Source organism: Mobula birostris, chromosome 5, assembly GCF_030028105.1.
Source record: "Mobula birostris isolate sMobBir1 chromosome 5, sMobBir1.hap1, whole genome shotgun sequence".
Taxonomy (NCBI): domain Eukaryota; kingdom Metazoa; phylum Chordata; class Chondrichthyes; order Myliobatiformes; family Myliobatidae; genus Mobula; species Mobula birostris.
In genome coordinates this window covers 8,827,509-8,844,080 of record NC_092374.1, presented here as the reverse complement: position 1 = coordinate 8,844,080, position 16,572 = coordinate 8,827,509, and the positions used below count along the sequence as shown (strand labels likewise).

General features: G+C 44.9%; 1 protein-coding gene across 6 annotated transcripts in view; it reads left to right on the top strand.

Moving 5' to 3' along the window:
• The window catches only part of slc5a6a (solute carrier family 5 member 6a), a 79,848-nt gene that overhangs the window by 25,601 nt on the left and 37,675 nt on the right, over nucleotides 1–16,572 (top strand). For all 6 annotated transcript variants that reach the window (XM_072257565.1, XM_072257566.1, XM_072257564.1 and 3 more), the window contains 3 exons: nucleotides 3,215–3,323; nucleotides 6,138–6,874; nucleotides 12,494–12,559. In XM_072257565.1, the coding sequence (XP_072113666.1) occupies nucleotides 6,527–6,874; nucleotides 12,494–12,559 (414 nt within the window). In that variant the 5' untranslated portion in view covers nucleotides 3,215–3,323; nucleotides 6,138–6,526. The remainder of the gene's footprint in view (nucleotides 1–3,214; nucleotides 3,324–6,137; nucleotides 6,875–12,493; nucleotides 12,560–16,572) is intronic.

The window sequence follows — 16,572 nt, the reverse complement described above, 5'->3', positions numbered from 1 at the left end:
AGCCATTTGAGCCCTGGGAAAAAGCTTCTGACTATCCACATGACCAATCTTCTAATCATCTTATACTCCTCTATCAGGTCACTTCTCATTCTCCGTTGCTCCAAGGAGAAAAGGCCAAGTTCACTCAACCTATTCTCATAAGGCATGCTCCCCAATCCAGGCAACATCCTTGTAAGTCTCCTCTGCACCCTTTCTGTAGTATCCACATCCTTCCTGCAGTGAGGTGACCAGAATTGAGCACAGTACTCCAAGTGGGGTCTGACCAGGGTCCTATATAGCTGTAACATTACCTCTCAGCTCTTAAACTCAATCCCATGGTTGATGAAGGCCAATGCACTGGCTCAACTACACAGTCAACCTGTGCAGCAGCTTCGAGTGTCCTATGGACTTGGACACTGATCCTCCTGATCCCCCTGATCCTCCACACTGCCAAGAGTCTTACCATTAATACTATATTCTGCCATTATATTTGACCTACCAAAATGAACCACTTCACACTTATCTGGGTTGAACTCCATCTGCCACCTCTCAGCCCAGTTTTGCACCCTATCTCTGTTCCGTTATAACCTCTGACACCCCCAACCTTTGTGTCATCAGCAAATTTACTAACCCATCCCTCCACTTCCTCATCGAGGTCATTTATAAAAAGCACGAAGAGTAAGGGTCCCAGAGCAGATCCCTGAGGCACTGTTCACTGACCTCCATGCAGAATATGACCCGACTACAACCAGTCTTTCCTTCTGTGGGCAAGTGGGTTCTGGATCCACAAAGCAATGTCCCCTTGGATCCCATGCCTCCTGGAGTGGGTAGGGAAGGGGGAGGGAGGGAAGGAAGAGGATGATGAAGAGGGATGGGATGAGGGAAGGGAGGAGAGGGGGAGGGAGGTGATGGCGAAAGGGGGGAATGGGGAAGAGAGGATGCAAGTGAAGCTGGAGGGACAGGAGAAAGGGAAGGGAGAGTGTGGGAATGGGTAGGGAAGAAGATGATGAAGAGAGATGGGATGAGGGAAGGGAGGAGAAGGGGTAGGGTGGTGATGGGGAAAGGGTAGTGGGAAGGGAGGAGTAGGGAGAGGGAAGGGGATGGTAAAGAAGGATGGGATGGGAAAGGGAGGTAATGGGGAAAGGGGGGAATGGGGATAGGAGTGAAGCTGGAGGGACAGGAGAAAGGGAGGTGAGAGTGTGGGAGGAGGAAAGAGAGATGGTGAGGGAGGAGATTAGGAAGGGAGAAATGGAAAGGGGGGATGGGGGAAGAGCAGTGGGAGTGAAGCTGGAAGATCAGGAGAAAGGGAAGGGAGTATGGAAGGAGGGGAGAGGAGGGAGGAGAGTGATAGTGGGAGCAGGGTAGTAAGTAGAGCTGGGAAGTGCGGAGGCAGAGAATGAGAGTGATAGAAGAGCTGAGTGTAGCAGTGGAGAAGGATGAGATGAAGGGTGTTGACTGATAGAATCAGAAATATTAATGACATAACGTGAAATTTGTTGGTTTTGAGGGAGCAGTACAGTGCAAAGATGTAAAATTCTTTAAGTTATAAAACTAGTGCAAATGAAGGAATGTTGGGGCAGTCTCCACGGTGCATTAGGAAATCTGAAGGTGGAGAGGAAGAAGCTGTTCCTAAATCATTGAGTGTGAGCCTTCAGGTTCCTGTACCTCCTCTCTGATGGTAGGAATTAGACAAGGGCATGTCCTGCATGGTGACGGACAAGAGTGGAAGTGTGGCTGGGAGAAGAGGTTATCGGGAGGCTGAAGGGTGGGGAAGAAGAAGACGGGAGAGCATGGGCGGAGGGAGATAATTGGGCAAATCATTGTTCTGTAGTGACTATTTCCTCCTCTTGCTGGCTCAAGAGAGGGGGTATCCGTTTGTAAGACAGCTGGCAATCTTCCTCTTCGAACTTTGTGGTGGCATCATTGTAATAACTTGTGTGGTGGCCATTAACTGGTTCTGGGAGACTTTCACAATGCAGAGGCACGAACAGCAATTAAGGCGAATCTGAGAGGAAACCGCCACTCAGGGTGGTGCAGTTAGCTGAAGTGGGAAATGCAGGTTCAAAGTGAATTTCATTATCAAAGTACATATATGTCACCATATGTAACCCTCAGATTCATTTCTTGTGGGCATTCTCAGTAAATCTATAGAGTAATAACCATAACAGAATCAATGAAAGACTGCCCCATTGGGGCGCTCCACCAGAGTGCAGAAGACAAACTGTGCAGATACAAAAAGAAGAAATAATAATAAATAAATGAGCAATGAATGTCAATTGTAACATTTAAGAGATGTTTGGATAAATACGTAGATTGGAGGGATATGGACTGGGTGCAGATAGATGGGAGTGGGCAGAAGATCCGGTCAGCATGAACTAGGTAACACCGCATGACATGGGAACAGAATCAGGCCATTCAGCCCATCGAGTCTGCTGCGCCATACCATCATGGTTGATTTATTATCCCTCTCAACCCTCCTGTCTTCTCCCACTGACCTTTGATGCCCTCGCTGATCATATTCTAAATTTATTATCAAACCTGAAGCCTGACATTCCTTTTCTTGAGGGCATTCACAGTAAACTCAAGAAACACAGTAGATTCAATGAAAGACCGCACCCAACAGGATGGATAAGCAGCCAGTGTGGAAAAGACAGCAAAATGTGCAACTACAGAAAGAAAGACAAATAATAATAAATAAATAAGGAATAAATATCAGGAACGTGAGAGAAAGGAGCCCTTGGTTGTGGGAACAGCGAAGGGGCAAGTGACGTTATCCCCTCTGGTTCAGGAGGCTGATGGTTGAGGGGTAATAACTGTTCCTGATTCTGATGCTGTGCATCTTGAGGCTTCTCTGGCACCTTCCTGATGGCAGCAGAGAGAGGAGAGCATGGCTTGGATGCTGGAGGTCTTTGATGATGGACTCCACTTTAAATGTACTGACTTGTTTCCACAGCAAAGAATTGCCCAGATTCACCACCACTGGCTTAAGAAACTCCTCCTCATCTCTGTTCTAAAGGGATATCCTTCTATTTTGAGGTTGTGCCCTTTGGCCCTGGACTGTCCCGGTATTGGAAATATCTGTGATGGGCTGAAGGGCCTGGTTCTGGACTGGTGTACTCCTGTCTCTAATTGAAAATTGTTAATTGGAACATGGCTAAGCATGAATTAAATGGCAGCCAGCTGTTTCAGAGCTTGATCAGTCTGTCTTTGCTCTCATTTCCACTTTCACATGCAGTACTTCGCACAAGACCATAGATGCTGGATCTGGAGCAACAGTCTGCTGGTGGAGCTCAGTCGGTCGAGCAGCATCAGGATTGATGCAGGGACAACAATTTCTTACCACTGTAAGTTCTGCTTCACCCGCTAAGTTCTCCCAGCACCTTTTTTCTTAATATGTCTGTGCTGTGTAGTGTAAAACAGAAGCAGCCATGCAGACAAGTCAATTCCCAGTAAGTTCAGTAAAGAGAAGTTTTTCCCAGAAGCCAGAATAAGGAGGTGGGGGGAGGGAGGGGAAGGAGAGCAAGTCAACAAGTCTCATGACATATGCTGGTGATATTAAAACTGTTTTTGAGCCGACACACTTCACCTGTGAGTCGACTGGGGTGATATACTGCGTCCGGTGCTCCCGATGTGGCCTTCTATATATTGGCGAGACCCGACGCAGATTGGGAGATCGTTTTGCTGAACACCTATGCTCTGTCTGCCAGAGAAAGCAGGATCTCCCAGTGGCCACACATTTTAATTCCACATCCCATTCCCATTCTGACATGTCTATCCACGGCCTCCTCTACTGTAAAGATGAAGCCACACTCAGGTTGGAGCAACAACACCTTATATTCCGTCTGGGTAGCCTCCAACCTGATGGCATGAACATTGACTTCTCTAACTTCCACTAATGCCCCACCTCCCCCTCGTACCCCATCCATTATTTATTTATATATACACACATTCTTTCTCTCTCTGTCCTTTTTCTCCCTCTGTCCCTCTGACTATACCCCTTGCCCATCCTCCGGGCTTCCCCCCCCCCCCCCCCTTTTCCTTCTTCCTGGGCCTCCTGTCCCATGATCCTCTCATATCCCCTTTTGCCAATCACCTGTCCAGCTCTTGGCTCCATCCCTCCTCCTCCTGTCTTCTCCTATCATTTTGGATCTCCCCCTCCCCCTCCCACTTTCAAACCTCTTACTCACTCTTCCTTCAGTTCGTCCTGACGAAGGGTCTTGGCCCGAAACGTCGACTGTACCTCTTCCTAGAGATACTGCCTGGCCTGCTGCGTTCACCAGCAACTTTGATGTGTGTTGCTTGAGCTGACAGGTGATGGGCGAGACCAGGTGGGCTGGGGATGAAGTGAGAAGCTGGGAGAGAGGATAGGTGGAAGATGCAAAAGGCTGAGAAGGAATACAATAGGAGAGGATAGTGCCGTATAGAAAACAGGAAAGGATCTGATGGGCAGGAGAGGAGAAGAGCAAGGGTAAGGGGGCAGAATTTCACGTGTGATGCTCTGGATTCCCAGCATCTGCAGAATTTCTTCTGTTTAAAATTGAGGCTGTGTGGAACTGACGGTATGTGTAGATTGGCAAGTAGGTCAGGGTGGGTTAGAGGCAGGATTTGGGAAGTAGTTTTGGATAACCTCAATTTCACAGAGGACAGACCACGGAGTGTGACTGAAGCTTCATGTTTTGAGACGTCAAGGATGTCACTGATAACTTTAGCAGCAATTTCATTGATACTGGTTGAATGCTGTTCTGGTGACGGACAATCCTCTACTCTTCAAGGTAGGTGCTTGGCATTCCTAGGGTGTACAGGTCCTTGTTTAACATTTCAAATGTATCACAGTGCAGCAGTCAACAAGGTCATGAGAAATTCATTCTCTTTGATCTTGGTTGTAGACGGGTCACATTTTACATGGTGGTTGTAGACGGGTCGTATTCTGCATGGAGGTTGGTCACCAGTGGTGTGCCTCAGGGATTTTTTCTGGGACCCCTCCTCTTTGTGATTTTTATAAGTGACTTGGATGAGGAAGTGGAGGGATGGGTTAGTAAATTTGCTGTTGACACAAAGGTTGGAAGTGTTGTGGTTAGTGTGGAGGGCTGTCAGAAGTTACAGCATGATGTTGATAGGATGCAAAACTGGGCTGAGAAGTGGCAGATAGAGTTCAACCCAGATAAGTGTGAGGTGGTTCATTTTGGTAGGTCAAATATGATGGCAGAACATAGCATTAATGGTAAGACTTGGCAGTGTGGAGGATCAGAGGGATCTTGGGTTCCGAGTCCATAGGACACTCAAAGCTGCTATGCAGATTGACTCTGGTTAAGAAGGCATACGGTGCATTGGCCTTCGTCAATCGTAGGACTGAGTTTAAGAGCCGAGAGGTAATGTTATAGCTATATAGGACCCTGGTCAGACCCCACTTGGAATACTGTGCTCAGTTCTGGTCACCTCACTACAGGAAGGAAGTGGAAACCATAGAAAGGGTGAATGGGATTTACAGGGATGTTGCCTGGATTAGGGAGCATGCCTTATGAGAATAGGTTGAGTGAACTCGGCCCTTGCTCCTTGGAGCAATGGAGGATGACCTGATAGAGGTGTACAAGATAATGAGAGGCATTGATTGTGTGGATAATCAGAGGCTTTTCCCCAGGGCTGAAATGGTTAGCACGAGGGGGCATAGTTTTAAGGTGCTTGGAAGTAGGTACAGAGGAGATGTCAGGGGTAAGTTTTTACGCAGAGTGGTGAGTGCGTGGAATGGGCTGCCGGTGACGGTGGTGGAGGTGGATACGATAGGGTCTTTTAAGAGACTCCTGGATAGCTACATGGAGCTTAGAAAAATAGGGGGCTATGGGTAAAGCCTGGGTAGTTCTGAGGTAGGGACATGTTTGCCACAGCTTTGTGGGCTGAAGGACCTGTATTGTGCTGTAGGGTTTCTATGTTTAGTCGACGACTACATTGTCTCGATTAGTGTTGAAGAGAATTTATCATAGTATTTATTCATATTCTAGAACTACGAGCTGAAGATTTTCAGTTGAAATTTGCAGTGTACATTTCAGTCTATTGCCACTCTATTCAACATTAGGTTTTTTTAGAAAGGTCAATATTTTCTCTGTTGGAGGTTAAATGAGTTCTGTCTCTGTCTCCCTCTCTCTCTCTCTCCCAATCTTTAGGCTGAATGGATGGCTTCCAAGAGTTTATCTTTTAAACAGCCTTGGACACAGTGCTTTTCCTCGGCTGGGGATATGATTGGTTAAGGCCTGGTGAACTCTGATCCATTCCTGTGTGGCTTTGTTTTACTGAGTGCGAGCTGCCTGTTGGAGGCAGGATTGACAGACGACGCTGCACAGGAGTTCAATCGTGACTGCTGCGCTTCATGTCAGAGACTTGGCTTTGCTGTAGTTAATGATTTTATATCCTCGGCTGGAAAGACATGGAATTCACGGTGATGTGCTGAGCCTGCAATCTTCCCCTCTCCCAAGATCCATAATTTCAGTGCCACTTCCCCTGGAGGGATCGTAAGGACTTTGTGTGGCAGGAGGACAGCTTCACGGGAGAGAAAATGCCCCCAGCAGCGCTGATGCGCTTCTCTATGGCGGACTACATCATCTTCGCCCTGCTTCTCATCTTCTCCTCAATCATCGGACTCTTCTACGCACTAAGTGGCGGGCGGCAGAGGACCACCCAGGAGTTTCTGCTGGCCGGGCGCAGCATGACCTTCGTGCCGGTGGCCCTCTCCCTCCTCGCCACCTTCCAGTCAGCCGTGGCCATCCTGGGTGTCCCGGCTGAGATCTACACCAACGGCACTCAGTACTGGTTCCTCGGATGTTCCTACTTCCTCGGACTCCTCATCCCTGCTCACGTCTTTCTCCCTGTGTTTTACCGGCTTGGCCTCACCAGCACTTATGAGGTAAGCAAACCAGAAAGAGAAAGTGGTGGTGGGGGGGGTGGGGATATAGTCCAGACCTCCATAGGCACAGATCAAAGAGGAGATTTGTCAAATTGAGAAGCACATTATCGATGTATATAGATTATCTTGAGTATATTTATTGTGTTTTTGTTTGTGCTGCAACGGATCCAGAGTAACAATTATTTTGTTCTCCTTTACGCTTGTGTACTGGAAATGACATAAAACAGTCTTGAATCTTGAATTGAAAGTTTCATACTGGGAGTTTCGAATCATGATTTTGAATTTGATTTTGAAAGACACGACCCACCCTGCAAACTACTGTTTCTAAAAGCATGCTTCTGGAAAGCACTGCAGGGAATTATTAATACAAAAAACTTTATGCCATCTTAAAAGTTTCTGATCAAACATTCCAGTGTGAACACTTTAAACCAGTTTTTATAACGCTATTTACATTAGGAATGCATGCTGATATTTATGCACATTTTATTCCATATCTGTGCTTTGACTTCTAAGTTTATATTTTATATAATTCTTTATTCATTATAATTGTTGAATTTTTATGTTGCATGTCGCACCAACACACCACAACAAATTCCTAATGCAAGTAAATCACAAATCGCATTATACACACAACTTCTGCAGATGCTGGAAATTCAGAAAACACGCACAAAATGCTGGAGGAGCTTGGAAGGTCAGGCAGCATCTAAAGCAGGGGTTCTCAACTTTTTCTATGTCATAGAGCTCTACTATCAACCAAGGGGTCCATGCACCCCAGGTTGGGAACCCCTGATCAAAAGAGAGGAGTTAATAGTCAATATTTCAAGCCGAGACTTATAATCGGGCAATTATAGTTCATCCTTGATGAAAGATTTTGTTGGAAAACGAAGTTAGACTTTTATTTCCTGATCTCCTTCTCTCATTTCAAGGAGGTTAACAGCCTTTTCTGAAGTGTATCACTTTTATAACAACAGACAACAGTCAAATTGAGCATAGCATACTCTTGCAAAACAACATTGTGACAATGGTCAAATCTCTTTACAGTTATAATCGCAGGATGCGTATTGGGCAGGTTGCAGGGATAACTTGGCCATTTGAATAAATGCCAAGGAATCTTTTTCATTTTAAAAATAGATGGGGTCTTTTTGTTTTATAGAAAAGATTTAACCTCTGACACTTAACCTCATTTCGGGGTTGTGGTGAGATAATAGAGCTGGCAAATATACGATGGTTTAGAATTCATGTCCCAGTGAGGATGAAAACGGAGGACATGTCACGACAAGCCGTGGTTGAGCTGAATAGACATTTGTTTCCAAGGGAAGCTGGAAGAGTTCACGAGGAAGAAAGGATTAAAGATCAGCGTGGATTGAAGGGTTTTAGAGGCTAGTGTGGATGTTAACAATGGCAAAGACCACTTGAGCCATGCAGTTGCCTTCTGTGCGATGAGCCTTTTTTTCACTTCAACAACACGTAGTCATAGTCATACTTTATTGATCCCGGGGGGAATTGGTTTTCGTTACATTTGCACCATAAATAATAAATAGTAATAGAACCATAAATAGTTAAATAGTAATATTTTAAATTATGCCAGTAAATTATGAAATAAGTCCAGGGCCAGCCTATTGGCTCAGGGTGTCTGACCCTCCAAGGGAGGAGTTGTAAAGTTTGATGGCCACAGGCAGGAATGACTTCCTATGATGCTCTGTGCTGCATCTCGGTGGAATGAGTCTCTGGCTGAATGTACTCCTGTGCCCCACCAGTACATTATGTAGTGGATGGGAGACATTGTCCAAGATGGCATGCAACTTAGACAGCATCCCCTTTTCAGACACCACCGTCACGGAGTCCAGTTCCATCCCCACAACATCACTGGCCTTACGAATGAGTTTGTTGATTCTGTTGGTGTCTGCTACCCTCAGCCTACTGCCCCAACACACAACAGCAAACATGATAGCACTAGCCACCACAGACTCGTAGAACATCCTCAGCATCGTCCGGCAGATGTTAAAGGACCTCAGTCTCCTCAGGAAATAGAGACGGCTCTGACCCTTCTTGTAGACAGCCTCAGTGTTCTTTGACCAGTCCAGTTTATTGTCAATTCGTATCCCCAGGTATTTGTAATCCTCCACCATGTCCACACTGACCCCCTGGATGGAAACAGGGGTCACCGGTACCTTATCTCTCCTCAGGTCTACCACCAGCTCCTTGGTCTTTTTCACATTAAGCTGCAGATAATTCTGCTCACACCATGTGACAAAGTTTCCTACCATAGCCCTGGACTCAGCCTCATCTCCCTTGCTGATGCATCCAACTATGGCAGAGTCATCCGAAAACTTCTGAAGATGACAAGACTCTGTGCAGTAGTTGAAGTCCGAGGTGTAAATGGTGAAGAGAAAGGGAGACAAGACAGTCCCCTGTGGAGCCCCAGTGCTGCTGATCACTCTGTCGGACACACAGTGTTGCAAGCACACGTACTGCGGTCTGCCAGTCAGGTAATCAAGGATCCATGATACCAGGGAATCATGGACAAAGCTCTGGATCTCTGGAAGGAAATGAACTGTCGATATTTCAGGTTGAGACCTTTCGTCTGGACGTGTATGAGCAGATTTACTTGATCCCTCGCTGTTACTGGTCCAGCGAAATTGGCTCAGTACTTGTATGGGCTTTGACTGCATTATTGTACCTGTTTGCATGAGTACTGATAGAAAACACCTGTATTTATATTGGGTGAAAACAATGTAACTTGAGTATAATAGCTAACTTTTATGTCATTCAGTAACTAAAGTACACAGTTATGAAAAAATGTTATTCTTTCCATTTTCTCCAGCAAATGAACAGAGGTTGAAGTTTGCAAACAGTGTGCATGTGAAGGAGGGTGAGAGGTGTATAAGATGATAGGATTCATTGATAGCGTGGACAGCCAGAGACTCTTTCCCCAGGTGGAAATGGCTAATACGAGAGGATGGCAGAATCTAAAACCAGAGGACACAGCCTCGGAATGGAGGGCGTGCTTTTAAAATGGAGATGAGGACGAACTTCTTTAGTCAGAGAGAGGATGAGAGATTCTTGATTGGTCAGGGCATGAAGGGATACGGGAAGAAGGCAGGATTTTGAAACTGCGAGGAAAATTGGGTCTGCAATGATGAAGTGGAGCAGACACGATTGGGCCAAATGGTCTAATTCTGCTCCTATATTATGGTCTTGTAATTTTAAGGTGATTGGAGGAAAGTATGGCGGGGGGGGGAATGTCAGAGGTAAGTATTTTTTTTACGCAGAGAGTGGTGGGTGCATGGAAAACACTGCCAAGGGTGGTGGTAGAGGCAGATACATTAGGGACTTTTAAGAGACTCTTAGATAAGCACATGGATGAGAGAAAAGGACGGTTATGTGGAAAGGAAGGGTTATATTGATCTTAGAGTGGGTTGCAATTTCAACACAGCATCGAAGTTTTTAACTAAACACAAGGCCTATTGTCATTTCTAATCCTTGGGGTAAATGCCAACTGCTTTTAAAATTTATGCTTCCAGCATTCTTGTGGGTCCTCATGAATGGCTGAGACCTTTTCCTGTGATGAGTATTTCACTCCTATAATCAAGCCTGCAGGATCAGCATTTGATCATTTAAAGGGTCAATACAGATTCTACTATTTCTTTAAAAAGGGATATGAGATACTTTTGGGGGGTGGGAGGGGTAAGGGAGAAGGTTCACAAATCTGTAGGGGGAAGAACAGACTGTGTCCGATTGCTTAGCTTTTCCAACATTGCCTGTAGGTTCAGGATGGCTAGAATGTCGTCTTGTGCGGCACAGTGGTGTACCAGTTCGTGTAACGTTCTTAAGTTTACGGAGAGAAGGGAGAAGAATGGGTTGAGAGGGAAAATAAATCAGCCGTGATTGAATGGGGGAGCAGACTCGACGGACCGAGTTTGCTCCTGTGTTTTGTGTGCTTTACAGTGCAAGCAGTCGCTGAGCAAGGTTCCATTCCCACTAATCTCTGTAAGGAGTTTGTACATTATTTCCATGAGCATATGGGCTTTCTCCAGAACTCCAGTTTCCTCCTACATTCCAAAGACATATGGGGTGGACTTAGTAAGTTGTGGGCATAGTATGTTACTGCCAGAAGCACGGTGACACTTGCAGACTGCCCCCAGTGCAATCCTCAGACTCTGTTGACAGTTGACGTGAATTTCACTGTTTGTTCTGATGTACATGTGACAAATAAAGCCAATTTTTAATCTCTAATCTGTTGCCAATTCTGATTGGGTCCTGAAGAGGAGGGTTACGGTTAGGGATATCAGGAGGCCAGGATGGGAGGGTAAACCACGTCTGGAGGGGAAAGAGAATTTGGTGACATAACCCAGAATAATGATAGCTGTAAATTAAAAAGCTCATTAGAGCAGTTTGGAAAGAACAGTCCTGTAATCACTGACTGTCAAATTTGAGGCTTTTATACTACTAAAAGAGGTGTCAATTGAATTACTCCAGAAATCATTTAGGACCAAAAATGCTAATCATAAAATTAGCTGAGGTATGGTTTTCCCATTTCTCTGTGGATACTGGGATACAGGTACAGCGGTTTCCTGCTGTGCTTGGTTATTGGGAGGTGAGCAGTGTTATATAAATGGAACTGAGGTGAAGTCAGATCAAGGCCAACTTACTTTTTTTTAAAAAGTATCCACATTTTGTTGAGAAAACATTTGAAAGCTGAATGCTGACTGGAGAATTTATAGTTGAGTTTAGTTTGAAGAATAGAAGGAAGGTTAGAAAGCTGGCATGTTGCAGTCTCAATGAAAGAATGCTGACTTCTCTAACTTCTGGTAAGCACTCCCATCTGTCTTCACTCTTTTTCCCCTGGTCTCTGACCTCATCACCTCTCGTGTCCACTCTCTTCTCATTTTACCCATCGCCCACACATTCCTCCTCATGTCCTCCCCATCACATTACGTCATCTTCAGCCCTTCAGAGGTCTCTGCTCAAAATGTCAACTGTTTATTCCTCTCTATTGGTGCTGCGTGACCTGCGCAGTTCCTCCAGTACTTTGTGTGTGTTCCTCAAGATTTCCAGCATCTGCAGAATATCTTAGCTCGCCATCACTTCCCATCTAACACCTCCCAGCTTCTTGTATCATTCCCACTCCTCCGCCCCCTTACCTGTTACCCACCCCTCACCTGCAACCATCAAATACCCATCAGTTTTTGCTCCACCTCTTTCTTCCACCCCACAACAACATTTTTATACTGGCCGTCTCCCCTCTTTCAAATTGTGATTAAGGATCTCAAAGGGAAACTTCAGCTTTCCATTGATACTCTCTGATCCACCAAGTTCCTCCAGCATCTTGAGTGTTTTTTATGATAATTAAATTGTTTATAACATTGATCTGGAGTACTGGGGAGGACTTCCCCTGCCCATCTTACCATGGGATCTTTTAATTTGACCTCAGCGGGAGTAACATCCCCTCAGTTTCATTGTATCCTCAGCTGAGGTCACAAGGAGACGTGGACCTGTGACCCTTTAATTTGCCGAGCTTGTGCTGACATTATAGCCAGAAGATGGGGACTGTGTTTTATTCTTACAGTTCGGCAGCCAATTAACCTGTAGCTTGAAATGGGTTTGTGTTTGTTTCAGTACCTGGAACTGCGGTTTAATAAGGCGACGAGACTGTGTGGGACGCTGACTTTCATCTTTCAAATGGTGAGTTTGATTTCTGAACATTTTGTAGGTTAAATGCAACTGAGATCAAATTTTCTTTTTAACATATATGAGGAAAAAAATTAACTAAGCATTAAGGTTTCTAGTGCACATGTGAATTTGATAGTATTTACATTGTGGCTACCATTGTTCACAGAACTCCTTGCTCTAACATTTTCATGGTATAGGGGTATCCGAGCCAGAAAACCAGTTTTGGTTGCAAATGCTATTTCATCTGCTATCTCTGAAAATGACCCACTTTGGAGGTGTATTATTCCCAGGCAATGTATCTATCAGATCCTATTCAAGTGGAAAGGAATTTTTACGTTTACTTAAACATAAATTTTATCTTCAATACATCATCCCCACCCCGTTGTGATGCAGGGGTTCTGTTGCAGAACCGTATTCTGGTCTAATACAAGGGTTCCAATTCATTCTGGTGGAATGAATCCTGCAGCGGCAGGTTTGATGTTGTCTATAGAGGAAGTTGTAATCACAGTCATGTTTCCCTTCTCAGTCTCCATTACCACATTCCTGTCCATGATAACCTGGGTAACGAGACAAGGAACTTTTCAGTTGGGACGGAAACAAGGGTTGCAGCTATTTTTATGGATCTTTTGCTCTCTCTTGAATAAAACCATAGCACACAGAAGCACAATTAGCCATTCGACCCATCGAGTCTTCAACGCCATTCCATCATGGCTTATTTATTGTCCTTCTCAACTATGTTCACCTGCTTTCTCCCTGTAACCTTTGACGGTCTGGATAATCAAGAACCTAGTAACCTTCGCTTTAAGTGTACCCAATGACTTGGCCTCCATAACTGTCTGTGGCAATGAATTCCAGATTCACTACCCAGTGGATTAAGAAATTCTTCCTCATCTCTGTTCCAAAGAGATGTCCTTGTATTCTGAGGTTGTGCCCCCGGTCCAAGGCTTTCAACTATGGTAAGCATCCTCTCCACGTCCACTCTGTTGAGGCCTTTCAATATTTGACAGGTTTCAATGTGATCCCCCTCATTCTTCCAATCTACAACAAGTACAAGTCTGGAGACATCAAATGCTCCTCATATTTCACTTTTTCATTCCTGGGATTAATTCCTGGTATACTGGTTACTTGACTGGATAGTTTTACTCTTTCACCTCTGCTCCCAGAGCCAATTGCACTCTCCCTTCCTGTATATCTTCTGATGAATGCAAAATATTGAGTTGATTAATTAAGCTTTTGTCCTGGTTCGGCACATGGACAGAAATGGTTTGGAGCAGGAGTTTCCAACCTTTTTTATGCCATGGAGCTTTCCCATTAACCAACTGACCCATGGACCCCAGGACCCCAGGTTGGGAACCCGTGGTGTAAAAGGGTAGATATGGGGCAAATGTGGAGAAGTGGGGCAGCTTGGATGGGGCATCTTAGTTGGCATGGACCATTGGGTTGAAAGGCTTGTTTCCATGCTTATGACTCCATAAGGTCATTGAGTTGTTAGAGTGGATGTGGAGAGAATGTTCCTTGAGGACCAGAGGGCACAGCCTCAGTTGAGAGGGACGTCCATTTAGAACAGAGATGAAGAGGAATTACTTTGGCCAGAGGGCGGTGAATCTGTGGAATTCATCATTATCTTTGGCCATGGAGGCTGAGTCATTGGATATATTTAAAGTGGAAGTCGATGTCAGGGCATCAAAGGTTACTGGAGCTGAGAGGGTTAATAAATCAGCCATGTTGGATGGGGGAGTAGACTTAATGGGCTTAATGGCCTGATTCTGCCCCAATGTTTGATGGTCTTGTAACCATAAACGTACAAGGAGTGACAACCTCGGGAGATGGAGGTTGAATCAAATTAGCGTGATTCAGATAAACAAAACAGGGTTGAAATGGGCTACTTGATCCTCAAACTCAACATGTTGAGGCAAGTGTATAAATTAATCAGGTTGCTTTGCCTCCTTTGGTTCTCTGCCACTTTGTCTTAGAAAAATACAGCAGAGAAACAGGCCCTTTGGCCCATCCAGTCCATGCCAAACCATTTAAACTGCCTAGTCCCATTGACCTGCACCCGGACCATAGCCCTCCATAACCCTGCCATCCAAGTACCTATCCAAACTTCTCTCACACATTGAAATCGAGTTTGCGCGATGCATTCCACGGTGTGTTTTGATGTACGTAGGATAAATAAATCTGGATCTAAGTTGGCGGCCAGTTCTGAGCCTGGCTTCTGTGACTGATACATTGAAGGGGGTGAGGCAAAGTCTCAACGTGAAGACAGCAGGAGCAAAAGTGTTAGATGGAGGACCAATCTGACTGACCTGGGTCTGGTTTATTTAATGGGTTGTTGCTGTGCATGAGACTATGTGGCATAGGAGCAGAATTAGGCCATTTGGCCCATCGAGTCTCCTTGCCATTCCATCATGGCTAATTTATTGTCCTCTTCTCACTATAATCTTTGACACTCTTGCTAATCAAGAACCTTTAAATATACCCAAATACTTGGCCTCCAGAGCTGCCTGTAGCAATGAATTCCACAAATTCACCCTCCTCTGGCCAAAGAAATTCCTCCTCATCTCTGTTCTAAAGAGACGTCCTTGGCAAAGGCAATATTTGTTGCTTGTTCCTAATTGCCCTGGAAAAGATGGTGGTGAGCTGCTGTTGTCAGCTGCAGCACTTGATCCAAGAAGAAGCTTCCACTGCATTGCTGGGAGTTCAAGAATTTAGAGCCAGTGACGGGAAAAAAAAAGAGCATTAATATATTTTAAAATCAGTAATACAAGAGATTCTGCAGATGCAGGAAGTCTGGAGCAACATGCATACAAGTTGCTGGAGGAAATCAGCGAGTCAGGCAGCATATATGGAGGGGAATAAATGGTTGGCATTTTGGGCTGAGACACTTTTTCGGGATTGGAAAGAGAGGGGGAAGAAGCAAAAAATGTAGGAAAGGAAGGGATATCATTCAGGTTTCTTGCCCTTTCTTTTCCTGACCTGATGAAGGGCCTTGGCCTGACACCTTAATTGTCTGAAAAGCCTGACCTGCTGAGTTCCTCCTGCATTTTGTACGTGTTGCTCTGTTTTCGAATCAGTATTTCTTTCGAACTGGAGGGGATCATACAGGTGTCCCCTTCCTCTCTCTGCCTATAAATATGGCAGATTTGCGAGGTACGTTGGGATAGCCCAGATGAGAAATTATAATGTACTGTATGTTGCAGATGGGGCAGCCACTGGGTGCTGTGGTACAGGGAGTGAATGCTTGCAGGAGTACCAAGTTGATGTGCCGACATGCCCAGGCTTCCTGTTGTTGGATTAGTCTGTTTAATTGTTATTTTCTTTGCATCTTAACAATTAATTACTTGCTAATAGTTAACTACTTATATACATGTAACTGTTTAGTATGTTTCCTAGTGGTCACAGTATGTATATGCAGTTGTAAAATGGTCCCTAGTGGTTATATTTTATGGTCTGGAAGCTTCTCTGGTGTTGCATTACTTGAGTAGGGGTTCTCTAATCTTGTATATGAATTAGAATGGAATGTTTCTTACCTGTGGAGTGTAGAAGAGCAGAACATGTGGCCCTGCTATCTTTCATCTTTCTGTTCTCTGTTTTTAGTTACTAGACCCTTTCAGCTCTGTATTTCCAATTTTCTTTGCTTCCTTTGCGCTTCATAAAGCGATCATGAAGCACCAAGTTTTATGCCTCTTTCTTGACTTCTGAAAGAGCTTTGGATTCAAAACAACTGAATCCAGTACTGTGTGAGTCCCATGTGTTTGTTTACTGAAGTTTGGATGGATGAGATAGTGTACATGGATAGGGGAGGTATGGAGGGCTATGATCCAGCTGCGGTTCAATGGGACAGGGCACAATAACAGTTCAGCATGGACTAGATAGGCCGAAGGGCCTGCTCTGTGCTGTAGTGCTTCATAACTAAGTGATCTGGTTAATTTTTTTAAGCTAATTAAAGGAATTCCAAAGCAGCAGATAAAGAAAGCCCAGCCTTCGGTAAATTTTTAGGCATGAAAACTGGAGTTGGTCATTTA